Genomic DNA, 17,456 nt, shown 5'->3' on the forward strand with positions numbered 1-17,456 from the left:
GGTTGCAGCCACTGAAGCACAGAGGCCAGAAAAATTATGCCATATAAATGCAGAAAATATGCATTTTTTTGGTCGCAGCCACTGAAGCACAGTTGCCAGAAAAATTATGCCATATAAATGCAGAAAATATGCATTTTTTTGGACGCAGCCACTGAAGCACAGTTGCCAGAAAAAATATGCCATATAAATGCTGAAAATAGTCATTTTTTGCCATACGTTGACCTTGTAGACATTGTTTGCCCAGTTTTTTTGGTTGCAGCCACTGAAGCACAGAGGCCAGAAAAAATTAAACCAGTAGGGTTTGCACCCTAGTTTGTAACGGTGGCGGAGGGAGGAGGAGGACGCTAAAGGACAGCTGTGTGTGGAGTCATGAGGCTTGAAGAGAAGGACAGCTGCATAGAAGTCAGAACAAGTCTTCCGGCGTGCAGTAACCCTCCGAGATCCACCCCTCATTCATTTTAATAAAGGTCAGGTAATCGACACTTTTGTGACCTAGGCGAGTTCTCTTCTCAGTTACAATCCCTCCTGCTGCACTGAAGGTCCTTTCTGAGAGCACACTTGAGGCTGGGCAAGACAAGAGGTTCATGGCAAATTGTGACAGCTCTGGCCACAGATCAAGCCTGCGCACCCAGTAGTCCAGGGGTTCATCGCTCCTCAGAGTGTCGATATCTGCAGTTAATGCCAGGTAGTCCGCTACCTGCCGGTCGAGGCGTTCTTTGAGGGTGGATCCAGAAGGGTTGTGGCGCTGCCTTGGACAGAAAAAACATTTGCATGTCTGACGTTACAGACTGGCCAAAGGGCTTTGTCCTTGCAGGTGTGCTCGTGGCAGGATTACTGGCACCTCTGCCCCTGGAATGTTGATGAGTTCCTGAAGTGACATCACCCTTAAAAGCATTGTACAACATGTTTTGCAGGCTGGTTTGTAAATGCCGCATCTTTTCGGACTTGTGGTATGTTGGTAACATTTCTGACACTTTATGCTTGTACCGAGGGTCTAGTAGCGTTGCGACCCAGTACAGGTCCTTCTCCTTAAGCCTCTTGATACGGGGGTCCTTCAACAGGCATGACAGCATGAAAGACCCCATTCTCACAAGGTTGGATGCAGAGCTATCCATCTCCGCTTCCTCATTATCAAGGACTGCATCATCCACGGTCTCCTCCCCCCAGCCACGTACAAGACCAGGGGTCCCCAAAAGGTCACCACTAGCCCCCTGGGAAGCCTGCTCCTGTTGGTCCTCCTCCTCCTCCTCCACAAAGCCACCTTCCTCCTCTGACTCCACTTCTGGCACCTCTCCCTGCGTTGCAGCAGGTGCCTGGGTTCGTTCTGGTGATTCCGACCAGAAATCGTGCGCTTCCAGCTCCTCGTCACGCTGGTCTACAGCCTCATCTGTCACTCGTCGCACGGCACGCTCCAGGAAGAAAGCGAAGGGTATTAGGTCGCTGATGGTGCCTTCGGTGCGACTGACCATATTTGTCACCTCTTCAAAAGGTCGCATGAGCCTGCAGGCATCGCGCATAAGCACCCAGTAACGGGGGAAAAAAATCCCCAGCTGTGCAGATCCAGTCCTACCACCCAGTTCAAAAAGGTACTCGTTGACGGCCCTTTGTTGTTGCAGCAGACGTTCCAACATAAGGAGCGTTGAATTCCAGCGAGTCTGGCTGTCAGAAATCAAACGCCTGACTGGCATGTTGTAGCGCTGCTGAATGTCAGCAAGGCGTGCCATGGCTGTGTAGGAACGTCTGAAATGGGCCGACACCTTTCTGGACTGGGTGAGAACGTCCTGGAATCCTGGGTACTTGGAGACAAAACGTTGGACTATTAAATTTAACACATGTGCCATGCAGGGCACATGTGTTAAATTGCCTAGTCTCAACGCTGCCAACAGATTGCTTCCATTGTCACACACCACTTTTCCGATCTGCAGTTGGTGTGGGGTCAGCCACCGATCGGCCTGTGACTGCAGAGATGACAGGAGTACAGATCCGGTATGGTTTTTGCTTTCCAGGCACGTCATCCCCAAGACAGCGTGACAACGGCGTACCTGGCACGTCGAATAGCCTAGGGGGAGCTGGGGGTGCACAGGTGTGGAGGAGGAGAAGGAGGACCCAGCAGCAGAGTAAGAAGAAGAAGAAGACGAGGTAGAGAGCGATGGAGGAGTAGAGGTGGTGGCAGAACCGCGTGCAATCCGTGGCGGTGACACCAACTCCACTGTTGTTGTTGAGCTACCCATTCCCTGCTTCCCAGCCATTACCAAGTTCACCCAGTGGGCAGTGTAGGTGACATACCTGCCCTGACCATGCTTGGAGGACCATGCGTCAGTAGTCATATGGACCTTTGGCCCAACACTAAGTGACAGAGATGCGGTAACTTGGCTCTGCACATGTTGGTACAGGTGTGGTATTCCCTTTTTAGAAAAAAAATTGCGGCTGGGTACCTTCCACTGCGGTGTCCCAATTGCTACAAATTTGCGGAAGGCCTCAGAGTCCACCAGCTGGTATGGTAAAAGCTGGCGGGCTAAGAGTGCAGACAAGCCAGCTGTCAGACGCCGGGCAAGGGGGTGACAGTCAGACATTGGCTTCTTACGCTCAAACATGGCCTTCACAGAAACTTGGCTGGTGGCAGATGACTGGGAATGGGAACAGGTGGTCAAGGTGGAAGGCGGAGTGGAGGGTGGTTCAGACGGGTCAAGGAGAGCAGAGGTAGAGCAGTAAGATGCTGGACCAGAAGGAGTGTGGCTTTTAGTTTGCCTGTTGCCTTTGAGGTGTTGCTCCCAAAGTGCTTTGTGCTTGCCGCTCATGTGCCTTCGCATAGAAGTTGTACCTATGTGGCTGTTGGGCTTACCAAGGCTCAGTTTCTGACTGCACTCATTGCAAATTACAATGCTTTTGTCAGAGGCACACACATTAAAAAAATCCCACACTGCTGACTTTTTGGAAGTGTGCGATCTGGCGGTAACAGTAGAAGTTGGCGGAGTTGGCGGTATTGGCGGCAATGGCGGGTGCGTTGGCCGGCTGAACACAGGTGCCGATACATGTTGTTGCCCTGCTGATCCCTGCGGGCTGTCCTCCCTGCTTCTTCTAAGTCTTATTCTCCTACTGCCTCTCTGACTCTCCGTCTCTCCATCTGAACTACCCTCCTCTTGCTCTCTTCTACTAGGCACCCACAAAACATCAATCTCCTCATCATCATTCTCCTCAGATGCATCAATTTCTTCTGACACATCACAGAAGGAAGCAGCAGCGGGGACCTCCTCCTCATCACTCATTATGTCCATCTCTATCGTGTTCTCTGCCAGAATTAAATCTGGTGTAAGGTCCTCATCTCCTTCATCTTCTTCTGGCAATAATGGTTGCGCATTACTCAGTTCAAGAAACTCATTGGAAAATAACTCCTCTGACCCCAGTGAAGAAGGGGCACCGGTGGTGGAGGAAGTGTTACGTGGGGTGGCCATAGCAGTGGAGGATGAGGAGGATGTTGTGGTAAAGTTAGAAACGGTAGAGGATGGGGTGTGCTGTGTAAGCCAGTCAACTACCTCTTCAGCATTTTGGGAGTTCAGGGTCATTGGCTTTTTAAAACTGGGAAATTTGCTAGGGCCACAGGATTGCATAGCAGCACGGCCCCTAGCACGGCCTCTGCGTGGCGGCCTGCCTTTGCCTGGCATTATTTTTAAAAAAACAACAACAACAACAAAAACTCAGTTGGTTTTTCTGGAAACGATAATACACACAGCTAGATGGCGGGTTGAAGAAAACACTGTGCAAATAATGCCTACAAAGTCAACGTATACACTACTACAGCGGTGGATACGGATTACGTAAAATATATGAATGCTGCTTGAAAAAAAGTAACTCAAGTGGTTTTTCTAGAGACGATAATATTATCAATATTTAGACAAAATGTGAACAAGGTCACACAGCTCGATGGCGGGTTGAAGAAAACAGTGTGCAAATAATGCCTACAAGGTCAACGTATACACTACTACAGCGGTGGATACGGATTACGTAAAATATATGAATGCTGCTTGAAAAAAAGTAACTCAAGTGGTTTTTCTAGAGACGATAATATTATCAATATTTAGACAAAATGTGAACAAGCTCACACAGCTCGATGGCGGGTTGAAGAAAACAGTGTGTAAATAATGCCTACAAGGTCAACGTATACACTACTACAGCGGTGGATACGGATTACGTAAAATATATGAATGCTGCTTGAAAAAAAGTAACTCAAGTGGTTTTTCTAGAGACGATAATATTATCAATATTTAGACAAAATGTGAACAAGCTCACACAGCTCGATGGCGGGTTGAAGAAAACACTGTGCAAATAATGCCTACAAGGTCAACGTATACACTACTACAGCGGTGGATACGGATTACGTAAAATATATGAATGCTGCTTGAAAAAAAGTAACTCAAGTGGTTTTTCTAGAGACGATAATATTATCAATATTTAGACAAAATGTGAACAAGCTCACACAGCTCGATGGCGGGTTGAAGAAAACAGTGTGCAAATAATGCCTACAAGGTCAACGTATACACTACTACAGCGGTGGATACGGATTACGTAAAATATATGAATGCTGCTTGAAAAAAAAGTAACTCAAGTGGTTTTTCTAGAGACGATAATATTATCAATATTTAGACAAAATGTGAACAAGCTCACACAGCTCGATGGCGGGTTGAAGAAAACAGTGTGCAAATAATGCCTACAAGGTCAACGTATACACTACTACAGCGGTGGATACGGATTACGTAAAATATATGAATGCTGCTTGAAAAAAAGTAACTCAAGTGGTTTTTCTAGAGACGATAATATTATCAATATTTAGACAAAATGTGAACAAGCTCACACAGCTCGATGGCGGGTTGAAGAAAACAGTGTGCAAATAATGCCTACAAGGTCAACGTATACACTACTACAGCGGTGGATACGGATTACGTAAAATATATGAATGCTGCTTGAAAAAAAGTAACTCAAGTGGTTTTTCTAGAGACGATAATATTATCAATATTTAGACAAAATGTGAACAAGCTCACACAGCTCGATGGCGGGTTGAAGAAAACACTGTGCAAATAATGCCTACAAGGCCAACGTATACACTACTACAGCGGTGGATACGGATTACGTAAAATATATGAATGCTGCTTGAAAAAAGTGACTCCGGTGTTTTTTCTGGAGACGGTAATATTATGGATATTTAGACAGAATGGGAACAAGGTCACACAGCTCGATGGCGGGTTGAAGAAAACAGTGTGCAAATAATGCCTACAAGGCCAACGTATACACTACTACAGCGGTGGATACGGATTACGTAAAATATATGAATGCTGCTTGAAAAAAGTGACTCCGGTGTTTTTTCTGGAGACGGTAATATTATGGATATTTAGACAGAATGGGAACAAGGTCACACAGCTCGATGGCGGGTTGAAGAAAACAGTGTGCAAATAATGCCTACAAGGCCAACGTATACACTACTACAGCGGTGGATACGGATTACGTAAAATATATGAATGCTGCTTGAAAAAAGTGACTCCGGTGTTTTTTCTGGAGACGGTAATATTATGGATATTTAGACAGAATGGGAACAAGGTCACACAGCTCGATGGCGGGTTGAAGAAAACAGTGTGCAAATAATGCCTACAAGGCCAACGTATACACTACTACAGCGGTGGATACGGATTACGTAAAATATATTATGGCTGCTTGAAAAAAAGTGACTCCGGTGTTTTTTCTGGAGACGGTAATATTATGGATATTTAGACAGAATGTGAACAAGGTCACACAGCTCGATGGCGGGTTGAAGAAAACAGTGTGCAAATAATGCCTACAGGGCAAATAATGCCTAAAAGGTCAACTTATACACTACTACAGCGGTAGTAAAATAAAAAAAAGTAAAATAAAAAAAAAATGAATATTAAAAAAAAAAATTAAAGTTGGTGCTGCTGAACTACTAGGAGCAGCAGATTAGCACACCAGTCCCACTCCCCAACACTGCTAGACTAATAGCACTGGGCTCTTATAGTAGTAGTAGTAGTAGTAGTAGTAAAACAACAAAAAAATAAATAAAAGCAGTCCTTACAAGGACTACTGTTATTGCAGCAGTCAGCAGATGAGATCAGAAGCAGGACAGCTGCCCACTGCAGCTACATACAGAGCACTGCAGTAGAAGGTAGATTACTAGCCAGCAAAGCTACCTAAGCTTAAATGTCCCTCAAACCCCTGCAGACTTCTGTCCCTCCAATAACAGAGCAGTATCAAAACGATTACTAGCCAGCAAACTTTCAACTGTCCCTGAAATCACTAACAGGCAGCAGCTCTCTCCCTACACTATCTCTTCAGCACACACAGGCAGAGTGAAAAAACGCTGCAGGGCTTCGGTTTTTATAGGGAAGGGGAGTGGTCCAGGGGAGAGCTTCCTGATTGGCTGCCATGTACCTGCTGGTCTGGGGTGAGAGGGCAAAAAAAAGCGCCAACAATGGCGAACCCAAAATGGCGAACGTCGCGCGACGTTCGCGAACTTCCGGCGAGCGCGAACACCCGATGTTCGCGCGAACAAGTTCGCCGGCGAACAGTTCGCGACATCTCTATTCATTAGAATCGGCGCTGAGCAACACTAGCATGAAAGAAGTTAGTGAGGGTGCCAAATAAGGGCTATGATTGGCCATTTGGTAGCCCCTATGTGAACTGGCAGCCTAGAGCAGACTCTGTTTGGCAGTTTGCGTGATGTTAATGCAATAAAAACTTTTCTTTAAGGCAGGATTTCAAAAATAAACACCTACTTTAAGGGACACTGGGAGCAACATGCAATGGCCTGGTGAGCAACATGTTGCTTGTTATCTACTCATTGGGGATCACTTCAGTATAGTCTCAGATACCCTGTGAAAGAGGATACTACCCTGAAAGATATCTGTGAATAATATCTGTGTTATATCCACTGGTTTGTTGATCAGTCCTTTGAATGTCATTTGCCAATGCACTGGCCAACATTATACAATGGCAGATGAGCCGTATCTCCTCTTTGATTCTTGCTTCTGATCATTTGGAGTGTTAGCCCAAAACAGTGGAAAAAAGTGACCATACTTTGTAAAGTCATTTATACACTGCTTGGGTATTTGGCCCAGTGGTTGAACAGATACCCTATGGGATAAACCCATGTTGGCCATCTTTGGCAACTAATTTGTTTTCTCCAATGGCGTTTATGTGCCAATAGCTGCCGATGCACTGCCTTCAGTCCCTTGTATGTGTGTGTGCTCTCACAGGTCAGCCTCTCTGCACACTCATAGAAGGCAGCGGATTGGCTCCCTCTGCTGGTATATAGACTCCTGCGGAGAAAGCAAACCATGTGTCATTAGCCTTAGACTACATAAAAATTCACAACAGGTAATATTGTGTTAAATTATTAAGATTTTGGACACGACTTTTTTGCTTTTAAATATTTCTTTTTATTATAGTTTGTTAAGCTCATTCATTGCCTTTTATTTAAATGTAGAACTGATTCCAAGGAAGGGACAGTGAATTCTTCACAGTTGTCTACATCACAATGCCAATCACCAAACAGGTACAAACAATCCACATTCCACAACAGTTTTTTTGTTGTATTTTTAATAGCAGTTGTGTCCAACTTAAAGCCCGACCATGAGTCTACAAACCTAGCATTCCCCAAAGAGCCTAGCGCTACTGCCTATGCTGAACTTCTCTGGTCTTTGAATGCCCTGCACTTGAAATGTTCTATGCTATTTGGTGTGTAGGCGCTGCTTAAAATAACGGCTTTGTGTTTTTCAGTATCTAGAAGTGATAGGCCTGAAACAACTGGACTTGCTGAGTAGATCCACTTCTCTATTTTAGATTACCCATCAAGTCCAGCTGCTGTAAACCTATCCCTACTACAGTCATGTGAAAAAGTTTGGGAACCCCTCTTAATTCTTTGGAGTTTTGTTTATCATTGTCTGAGCTTTCAAAGTAGCAACTTCCTTTTATTATATAACATGCCTTATGGAAACTAGTATTTCAACAGTGACATAAAGTTTATTGGATTAACAGAAAATATGCAATATGTACCATCACAAAATTAGACAGGTGCATAAAAGTGGGCACCCCAACAGAGATATCATTTGAACCTCCTTTTGCAAATGTAACAGCCTCTAGACGCCTCCTATAGCCTTTGATGAGTGTCTGGATTCTGGATGGGGGTATTTTTGACCATTTTCCCATATAAAATCTCTCCAGTTCAGTTAATTTTGATGGCTGCTGAGCATGGACAGCCTGCTTCAAATCCTCCCATAGATTTTAGATGATATTCAAGTCGGGGGACTGTGACGACCATTCCAGAATATTGTACTTCTCCCTCTGCATAAATGCTTTTGTAGATTTTGGAGTGTGTTTAGGGTCATTGTCTTGTTGAAATATCCAACCCCTGCGTAACTTCAACTTTGTGACTGATGCTTGAACATTATCCTGAAGAATTTGTTGATATTGGGTGGAATTCATCCGACCCTCGACTATAACAAGGGCCCCGGTCCCTGAACTAGCCACACAGCCCCACAGCATGATGGAACCTCCACCAAATTTGACAGTAGGTAGCAGGTGTTTTTCTTGGAATGTGGTGTTCTTCTTCCACCATGCAAAGTGCTTTTTGTTATGACCAAATAACTCCATTTTGTCTCATCAGTCCTAAGCACTTTGCTCCAAAATGACTGTGGCTTGTCTAAATGAGCTTTTGCATACAACAAAAGTGGCGTGAGTGCAGAAAGGGCTTTTTTTCTCATTCTCATCACCCTGCCATACAGATGTTCTTTGTGCAAATTGTGCAGAACGATGTACAGATACACCATCTGCAGCAAGATGTTCTTGCAGGTCTTTGGAGGTGATCTTTGGGTTGTCTGTAACCACTCACAATCCTCCACATATGCTGCTCCTGTATTTTTCTTGGCCTGCCAGACCTGTGTTTTACAGCAACTGTGCCTGTGGCCTTCCGTTTCCTGATTACATTCCTTACAGTTGAAACTGACAGTTTAAACCTCTGAGATAGCTTTTTGTAGCCTTCCCCTAAACCATGATAATGAACAATCTTTGTTTTCAGATCTTTTGAGAGTTGCTTTGAGGATCCCATGCAGTCACTCTTCAGAGGAGAGTCAAACAAAAGCAAAACTTGCAATTGGCCACCTTAAATGCCTTTTCTCATGATTGGACACACCTGCCTATGAAGTTCAAGGCTTAACGAGCTAATCCAACCAATTTGGTGTTGCCAGTAATCAGTATTGAGCAGTTACATACATTCAAATTAGCAAAATTACAAGGGTAACCACATTTTTACACAGCCAGTTTTTCACATTGGATTTAATTCCATACAACTGAATACTGCTTCACTAAAAATCTTTGTTCAGAAAACACCCCAGTTCCTGGGAAATGATAGACATACCACTTTTTTTGTTGAAAGTGGAGTAAATTATTATGCAGGCTGAAAGGGGTTCCCAAACTTTGTTATATGACTGTATATGATGTATATCATGATCTGAAAACCTCCATAGATATCTTTGGGTAATACCTATAAAAATCCCCACAAAAACACAGTTTCACCCAGATTTGCAAAACTTTTCTAGTGTTTTTTTTTCTTTATCTAAATCATGACTTGTGCTCTTTAAGGTCTGTTAGTGGGAAAAAACTGTGCTCCACATGTGGACTTCCTCTAGGCAAGGGAGCTGCCATGATAATTGAAACCCTCAGTCTTTATTTCCACATCCAGTGCTTCAAGGTAAGCCTGTTTGTGAACCAATTGGTAGAATGCATTGTCCAGAATGTGTTAGAATGTTAAATGCTTACTGTAGTTGAACATAACTGAAAATAACCAAAACACTTCTTTTGTTATGAGAAAAATATTAAATAGGATCTGCTTAAATATAGTTCTGCTAATAAGATGCTTAGGTGAATGTGAAACCTTTTTTGGTGTTGATAAGCTTCATGTTGTTCTCTTTAATAACTATATAGTCTAGAGTTTCCCTTGTATTTGATCTCGCACATTGCACAAAACATTACTCTGATGGGAGCTTGCTTCACATGCTATATCTTAGTCATCAATAGCACCATCTACTCTTAATCACAAGGAGGCTGTAGGTTTGGTGAAGATGTGGTGAAGACCAGTGATGAATATGCAGGGCTGCCATCAGAAATCACGAGGCCCCGTACAACAACATTTTCTGGGCCCCTTCAGGCGACTTTGGGTCCTTCAATCGACTTTGGGTCCTTCAAGCGACTTTGGGTCTTATCGACGGCATTGGATCCTTCTGTCAGCTTTGAGTCCTTCTAGTGGTTTTGGGTACTTTCCCAGCGGCTTTGGGTCCTTTCAGCGGCTTCAGGTCCTTTCGTCAGCTTCGGGTCTTTGTGGCGGCTTTTGGGTCTATTCTGTGGCTACGGCCTTCGTTGGCTTTCGATTCTTTGCGACTTAAAGGAAAACTATACCCCCAAAATGAATACTATCAACAGATAGTTTATATTAAATTAAGTGGCATATTAAAGAATTTTACCAAACTGGAATATATATTTAAGTCCTTGCCCTTTTACATCTCTTGCCTTCAACCCCCATTTCGTGATGGTCTGTGTGCTGCCTCAGAGATCACCTGACCAGAAATACTACAACTGTAACAGGAAGAAGTGTTGAAGCAAAAGACACAACTCTGTCTGTTAATTGGCTCATGTGAAGAAGTATAGTTTGTTTGTGTGCACAGTGAATCATACGATCCCAGGGGGCGGCCCTTGTTTTTTAAAATGGTAATTTTCTATTTATGATTACCCAATGGCACATACTACTAGAAAGTATATTATTATGAAAATGGTTTGTTTACATGAAGCAGGGTTTTACATATGAGCTGTTATATGCAATATTTTTCTATAGAGACCTACATTGTTTGAGGGGTATAGTTTTTCTTTAAGGGGGGCCCAGAAAATCCAGGAAGTGTAGCCCCCCTTCACGCTTCAAAAACCGCCGGTCCCCCCTTCACGATTCAAAAACTGCTGGTCCCGGTACAGCTATACCCCCCCCCCCCCCAGTGAATATGGCATTTTTCTCAGGTTACACATTTATGACAGCAGTGTAAAATTCAGAATATCATAAAATCACAAAAAGAATATTTAATGGAAAGTGCAGAGGTGCTCAGTATATAACAACTTTTATCTCATCCTTGTGGTTTGAGTCTCATTATAGCATCTTGCTCATATAGTTCATATTATGGTTTTAAAAAATATCTGCTATGAGATGTTATTATTCGAAGGCTGTATTAACAGAATCCCTGTGTCTAAATATGCAGGAATTTGCAGGATTTGCCTTGATTTTTTTCTGGTCAAGGTTTTTTAGGCAAAAACTCTGAATTCAAAAATTCGATCATGTAGAAGTCAGATTGCGAAATCCCTTTTACAGCTTGAAGATATTATGTACCGTGCTGTGTTTCATTCGATAATCCAAAAAATTCTGTGTTTTCAGGCGATAACCTGAAAAAAGTCGAGCCTCGAAGTTCGCCCCTCAAATAACTCTTTTCCCAACCCAACTTTTTTGACTTATGTTATTGATAAAGAAGTTCAAATTGTGGATGGGAGTTTTGTTGAGCTTGGTTTTATAAAATGTTGAGATAAATTCAAGTTTTAGTAAATAACCACTCTAGTGTTGGAACACTGCAATTAATGCATTAAAGAAGAGGTTTTCTTGGGGAAAGTTCACTGGTCCACACCTATAGAGTTCATACACCAAATATGGTAGCATTTTCTTATAGCGCCTACCCAAATAATCAATGGTTACCAGATGCATTTAGATATATTTGCCTAAGAAATCTTGATTTCTTTCTTGTTAGTGTGGACTGTGTAAGGGACAACTTGGAGATACGATCACCGGCACGGACGTCAGAATTCGAAATGGCCTGCTGAACTGCAATGACTGTTACATAAAATCCAGAAGTAAGTGCAGTCTGCTATTCTCAGGAAATGTTTTCTTCCTCTTCATATCTCATTTTCTGTTTTGTCCATCTTCTAGTTTCAGTGCCATTAGAAAACAATATCTGTTGTTATGAGACCTGTACCTATTGCCTAAAAGAGGAATTATCAGCTTTATTTCACCCATAGTCGTATCCATACCATATCCTTTTGGAAAATCACTTTTGCAGGTGTCTGGAAGCATTACTTATAAACACGTTAAAGGGATCCTGTCATGGAAAAACAAGTTTTTTTCAAAACGCATGAGTTAATAGTGCTGCTCCAGCAGAATTCTGCACTGAAATCCATTTCTCAAAAGAGGAAACAGATTTTTTTATATTCAATTTTGAAATCTGACATGGGGCTAGACATTTTGTCAATTTCCCAGCTGCCCCTGTTCATGTGACTTGTGCCTGCACTTTAGGAGAGAAATGCTTTCTGGCAGGCTGCTGTTTTTCCTTCTCGATGTAACTGAATGTGTCTCAGTGGGACATGGGTTTTTACTATTGAGTGTTGTTAGATCTACCAGGCAGCTGTTATCTTGTGTTAGGGAGCTGTTATCTGGTTACCTTCCCCTTGTTCTTTTGTTTGGCTGCTGGGGGGGAAAGGGAGGGGGTGATATCACTCCAACTTGCAGTACAGCAGTAAAGAGTGATTGAAGTTTATCAGAGCACAAGTCACATGACTTGGGGCAGCTGGGAAATTGACAATATGTCTAGCAGCCCCATGTCAGATTTCAAAATTGAATATAAAAAAATCTGTTTGCTCTTTTGAGAAATGGATTTCAGTGCAGAATTCTGCTGGAGCAGCTCTATTAACTGATTCATTTAAAAAAAATAATTTTTCCCATGACAGTATCCCTTTAACTTTACCAGCACAAAATAGTACAGGTATGGGACCTGTTATCCAGAATGCTCGGGACAGGGGGCTTTCTGGATAACGGTTATTTTCCATAATTTGGATCTTTATACCCTTAAGTCTACTGGAAAATCATGTAAACATTAAATAAACCCAATAGGCTGGTTTTGTTTCCAATAAGGATTAATTATATCTTAGTTGGATCACGTACACGGTACTGTTTTATTACTACAGAGAAAAATGAAATATTTTTTTGAAATTTTAATTACTTGGATAAAATGGAATCTATGGGAGACGGCCATCCTGTAATTTGGAGCTTTCTGGATAATGGGTTTCCGGATAATGGATCCCCTACCTGTATAACAAGGGGACGCACAAAACACAGTGATTTTGGCACATTTTAGGGCCTTCCAGTAACTGTACCTGTGGGAAGAGCTCACTTCTACAGTTACTAAACTGTGAACATCAATATAATTCGTACTGTTATTGTTTTTTTGAATATTTTTCTGCTAGGACCCTCTCTTACATATCTTCCATTTTGACTTCCAAACTGTCACCTGGTTGCCTTAATTGAGGCATTTTATATTGTAACCATTGCAGTTAATGCACTGACATTTCTTTCCCCTTCCCTATATCCAGCGGCTGGCCACCCCACCCCTTTGTGATGCCCCCTGGAGCTATGAAGAACTCGTAGAGAAGATGACTCCACAATACTGGGCGGGCTGATTGCAGACAATCACGTGTAAAAGCAGATCCCTGCAGCACTTGTACCACTCATCTCCTCTTCTGACAAAAACTGTGTGTGATGCTTGCCGGCAAATGACACTTTTGGCTTTACATTTCAATGGCAGGATTTTATTTGCATAGCAATACTGATAGAGCCTGTTTTATATTTGCCAAGAGACCGGACCCCCCTGGCTTCAGCTGTTTCATGCCCATATAATGAAGAGACTTGAGTTACAAGATAGATGTTGGACACTGTGCTTACTGACCTGTAAACTACATGCTCTCATGTGCCTCTTTGGTTTAACATAAAGAAAAAATAAAGTTGTAAGAAATGTATCGGGCTGTGCAAATAAGACAAAAAAAAAAAAAAGCCATGTGAATTTACGGCACCACTGTGTCATTGCTTTGGCCATATTATGGGGAAAAAACTCTGTGTGTTATTGTAGATTTACTCTTCATTCAGATAATAAAACTCGTCAAATTAGGGCTACAAAATAACATTTCCCTCTATATTTTGATGCTTTGTAGACCCAGAACAAGTATTAATCTGTAAAATGACAGTCTTCGACTATTATAGTTAAAAACATATTTTGTTTTTGTCCAGAAGATGTAGAATTTAATAATGAAGTTGATGGGATTATGTACTTTCTGGTACAATGATGGATATATGGTGAGTCTGTCTGGCGCTGTAGCACAAGAGGCCACCTGCAACCATTGCTTTGGCACTGACTTCTTGTTTATCTACATTGAAGCATTGAGACAATAGTGCGGGCACCTTCCGAGGCCAAACGATGATCTAGTTCCGCTTTTATTGCTCTACAGGTGTTTGTTTGAATGGGGGTTCTACATTTGTGCTACCAGATCCAGTAGAAGATGGTTTTGACTGATCTTCAGTGTGCCCATGCGAATGGTTGTTAAAGTGAAATGGGCTTTAATCAGGTTATGTTCACACTTTACTTGTAGTTATTTTGTGTAACTAATGTATGTGCACTATAAGTGATGTGGGGACTGAAAAATGGAATAGCAAGTAGCCATGCCATAAATCAACATAAGGTGTGTGCTTCTTGAGAAGCCCCTTGTGATATTTATTGCGTGTATTCAGAAAAGCACACCAGCCATGTTCGTTCTGACGTATAAAAAAAACCACAGCGCCATGCTCAGTTGCAATTACGATTATGGTGTAGGCAGAGGACTTGACCACTTTATTAGGTAGATACAGAGCCTTACAACCTCTCTTTGTGGTTTCTTATTTTTGCTTTAGGGAATAGAACCCAATGTTTGAAATGACCCAGGCAGATCATAGAACCCACAAATGAAACTGCAAGACTTGGGGCACTCACAGTGGGAGTCTGAAAGTGGAGAATAGAAGCAATAGGCTTGGACCGTATTTTCTGCAGCTCTGGTGAGGAGTAGGATCCATTGTGTAGGACTGGAGGTTCTAGAACTCACAGGTAATCCAGAGGGGGTTTCATTACAAACCCTGTGTCAGATGGGCTTTGAGAAGTGATGCTCAGAATTCATGGAGAAGAGGAGGTTAGATGTGCTGGTGGGAAAAAATACTCACTGCCTTCCAATAACGATTCTAAGGACAAGTAGCTCTTTAATGGTTCAGAGTTTGGGCATTAGAGATGTCGCGAACTGTTCGCCGGCGAACTTGTTCGCGCGAACATCGGGTGTTCGCGCTCGCCGGAAGTTCGCGAACGTCGCGCGACGTTCGCCATTTTGGGTTCGCCATTGTTGGCGCTTTTTTTTGCCCTCTCACCCCAGACCAGCAGGTACATGGCAGCCAATCAGGAAGCTCTCCCCTGGACCACTCCCCTTCCCTATAAAAACCGAAGCCCTGCAGCGTTTTTTCACTCTGCCTGTGTGTGCTGAAGAGATAGTGTAGGGAGAGAGCTGCTGCCTGTTAGTGATTTCAGGGACAGTTGAAAGTTTGCTGGCTAGTAATCGTTTTGATACTGCTCTGTTATTGGAGGGACAGAAGTCTGCAGGGGTTTGAGGGACATTTAAGCTTAGGTAGCTTTGCTGGCTAGTAATCTACCTTCTACTGCAGTGCTCTGTATGTAGCTGCAGTGGGCAGCTGTCCTGCTTCTGATCTAATCTGCTGACTGCTGCAATAACAGTAGTCCTTGTAAGGACTGCTTTTATTTATTTTTTTGTTGTTTTACTACTACTACTACTACTACTATAAGAGCCCAGTGCTATTAGTCTAGCAGTGTTGGGGAGTGGGACTGGTGTGCTAATCTGCTGCTCCTAGTAGTTCAGCAGCACCAACTTTAATTTTTTTTTTTTAATATTCATTTTTTTTTTATTTTACTTTTTTTTATTTTACTACCGCTGTAGTAGTGTATAAGTTGACCTTTTAGGCATTATTTGCCCTGTAGGCATTATTTGCACACTGTTTTCTTCAACCCGCCATCTAGCTGTGTGACCTTGTTCACATTCTGTCTAAATATCCATAATATTACCGTCTCCAGAAAAACACCGGAGTGACTTTTTTCAAGCAGCCATAATATATTTTACGTAATCCGTATCCACCGCTGTAGTAGTGTATACGTTGACCTTGTAGGCATTATTTGCACAGTGTTTTCTTCAACCCGCCATCTAGCTGTGTGAGCTTGTTCACATTTTGTCTAAATATTGATAATATTATCGTCTCTAGAAAACCACTTGAGTTACTTTTTTTCAAGCAGCATTCATATATTTTACGTAATCCGTATCCACCGCTGTAGTAGTGTATACGTTGACCTTGTAGGCATTATTTGCACACTGTTTTCTTCAACCCGCCATCTAGCTGTGTGACCTTGTTCACATTCTGTCTAAATATCCATAATATTACCGTCTCCAGAAAAAACACCGGAGTGACTTTTTTCAAGCAGCATTCATATATTTTACGTAATCCGTATCCACCGCTGTAGTAGTGTATACGTTGACCTTGTAGGCATTGTTTGCCCAGTTTTTTTGGCCGCAGCCACTGAAGCACAGAGGCCAGAAAAAATATGCCATATAAATGCTGAAAATAGTAATTTTTTGCCATACGTTGACTCAACGTATATGGCAAAAAATGACTATTTTCAGCATTTATATGGCATATTTTTTCTGGCAACTGTGCTTCAGTGGCTGCGACCAAAAAAACTGGGCAAACAATGCCTACAAGGTCAACGTATGGCAAAAAATGACTATTTTCAGCATTTATATGGCATATTTTTTCTGGCAACTGTGCTTCAGTGGCTGCAACCAAAAAACTGGGCAAACAATGTCTACAAGGTCAACGTATGGCGAAAAATGACTATTTTCAGCATTTATATGGCATATTTTTTATGGCAACTGTGCTTCAGTGGCTGCGTCCAAAAAAACTGGGCAAACAATGCCTACAAGGTCAACGTATGGCAGTTGTTTAAAGAGAACAGTAGATTACTAGCCAGCAAAGCTACCTAAGCTAAAATGTCCCTCAAATCCCTGCAGACTTCTGTCCCTCCAATACAGAGCAGTATCAAGCAGATTACTAGCCAGCAAACTTACTATCATCTGTCCCTGAAATCACTAACAGCTCTCCCCCTACACTATCTCTTCCAAGCACACACAGGCAGATTTTTCAGATACATTTTTGCCCTTGATCCCCCTCTGGCATGCCACTGTCCAGGTCGTTGCACCCTTTAAACAACTTTAAAATCATTTTTCTGGCCAGAAATGTCTTTTCTAGATGTTAAAGTTCGCCTTCCCATTGAAGTCTATGGGGTTCGCGAACCGTTCGCGAACCGCTCGCGTTTTTGCGCAAGTTCGCGAATATGTTCGCGAACTTTTTTTCCGACGTTCGCTACATCCCTATTGGGCATGCCTGGTGCATGTAAGTATAGAAAAATATATAACAATTGTTCACTAATAGATAGTTGGTCCTCCTTGCTTAGCTTAGCTTA

General features: G+C 42.6%; 1 protein-coding gene across 7 annotated transcripts in view; it reads left to right on the forward strand.

Annotated features, from left to right (window-relative positions):
* limch1.S (LIM and calponin homology domains 1 S homeolog) overlaps positions 1-14,034 on the forward strand; it is a 173,504-nt gene extending 159,470 nt beyond the window's left edge. For 5 of the 7 annotated variants that reach the window (XM_041579445.1, XM_018243116.2, XM_041579444.1 and 2 more), the window contains 4 exons: positions 7,490-7,558; positions 9,643-9,751; positions 11,838-11,940; positions 13,453-14,034. In XM_041579445.1, the coding sequence (XP_041435379.1) occupies positions 7,490-7,558; positions 9,643-9,751; positions 11,838-11,940; positions 13,453-13,478 (307 nt within the window). In that variant the 3' untranslated portion in view covers positions 13,479-14,034. Of the gene's footprint in view, positions 1-7,489; positions 7,559-9,642; positions 9,752-11,837; positions 11,941-13,452 lie in introns of those variants that run through there. The other 2 variants (XM_041579446.1, XM_041579447.1) reach the window with 2 other exon arrangements.
* Positions 14,035-17,456: the final 3,422 nt, after the last annotated feature.

The sequence above is a fragment of the Xenopus laevis genome, chromosome 1S (assembly GCF_017654675.1).
Source record: "Xenopus laevis strain J_2021 chromosome 1S, Xenopus_laevis_v10.1, whole genome shotgun sequence".
Lineage (NCBI taxonomy): Eukaryota > Metazoa > Chordata > Amphibia > Anura > Pipidae > Xenopus > Xenopus laevis.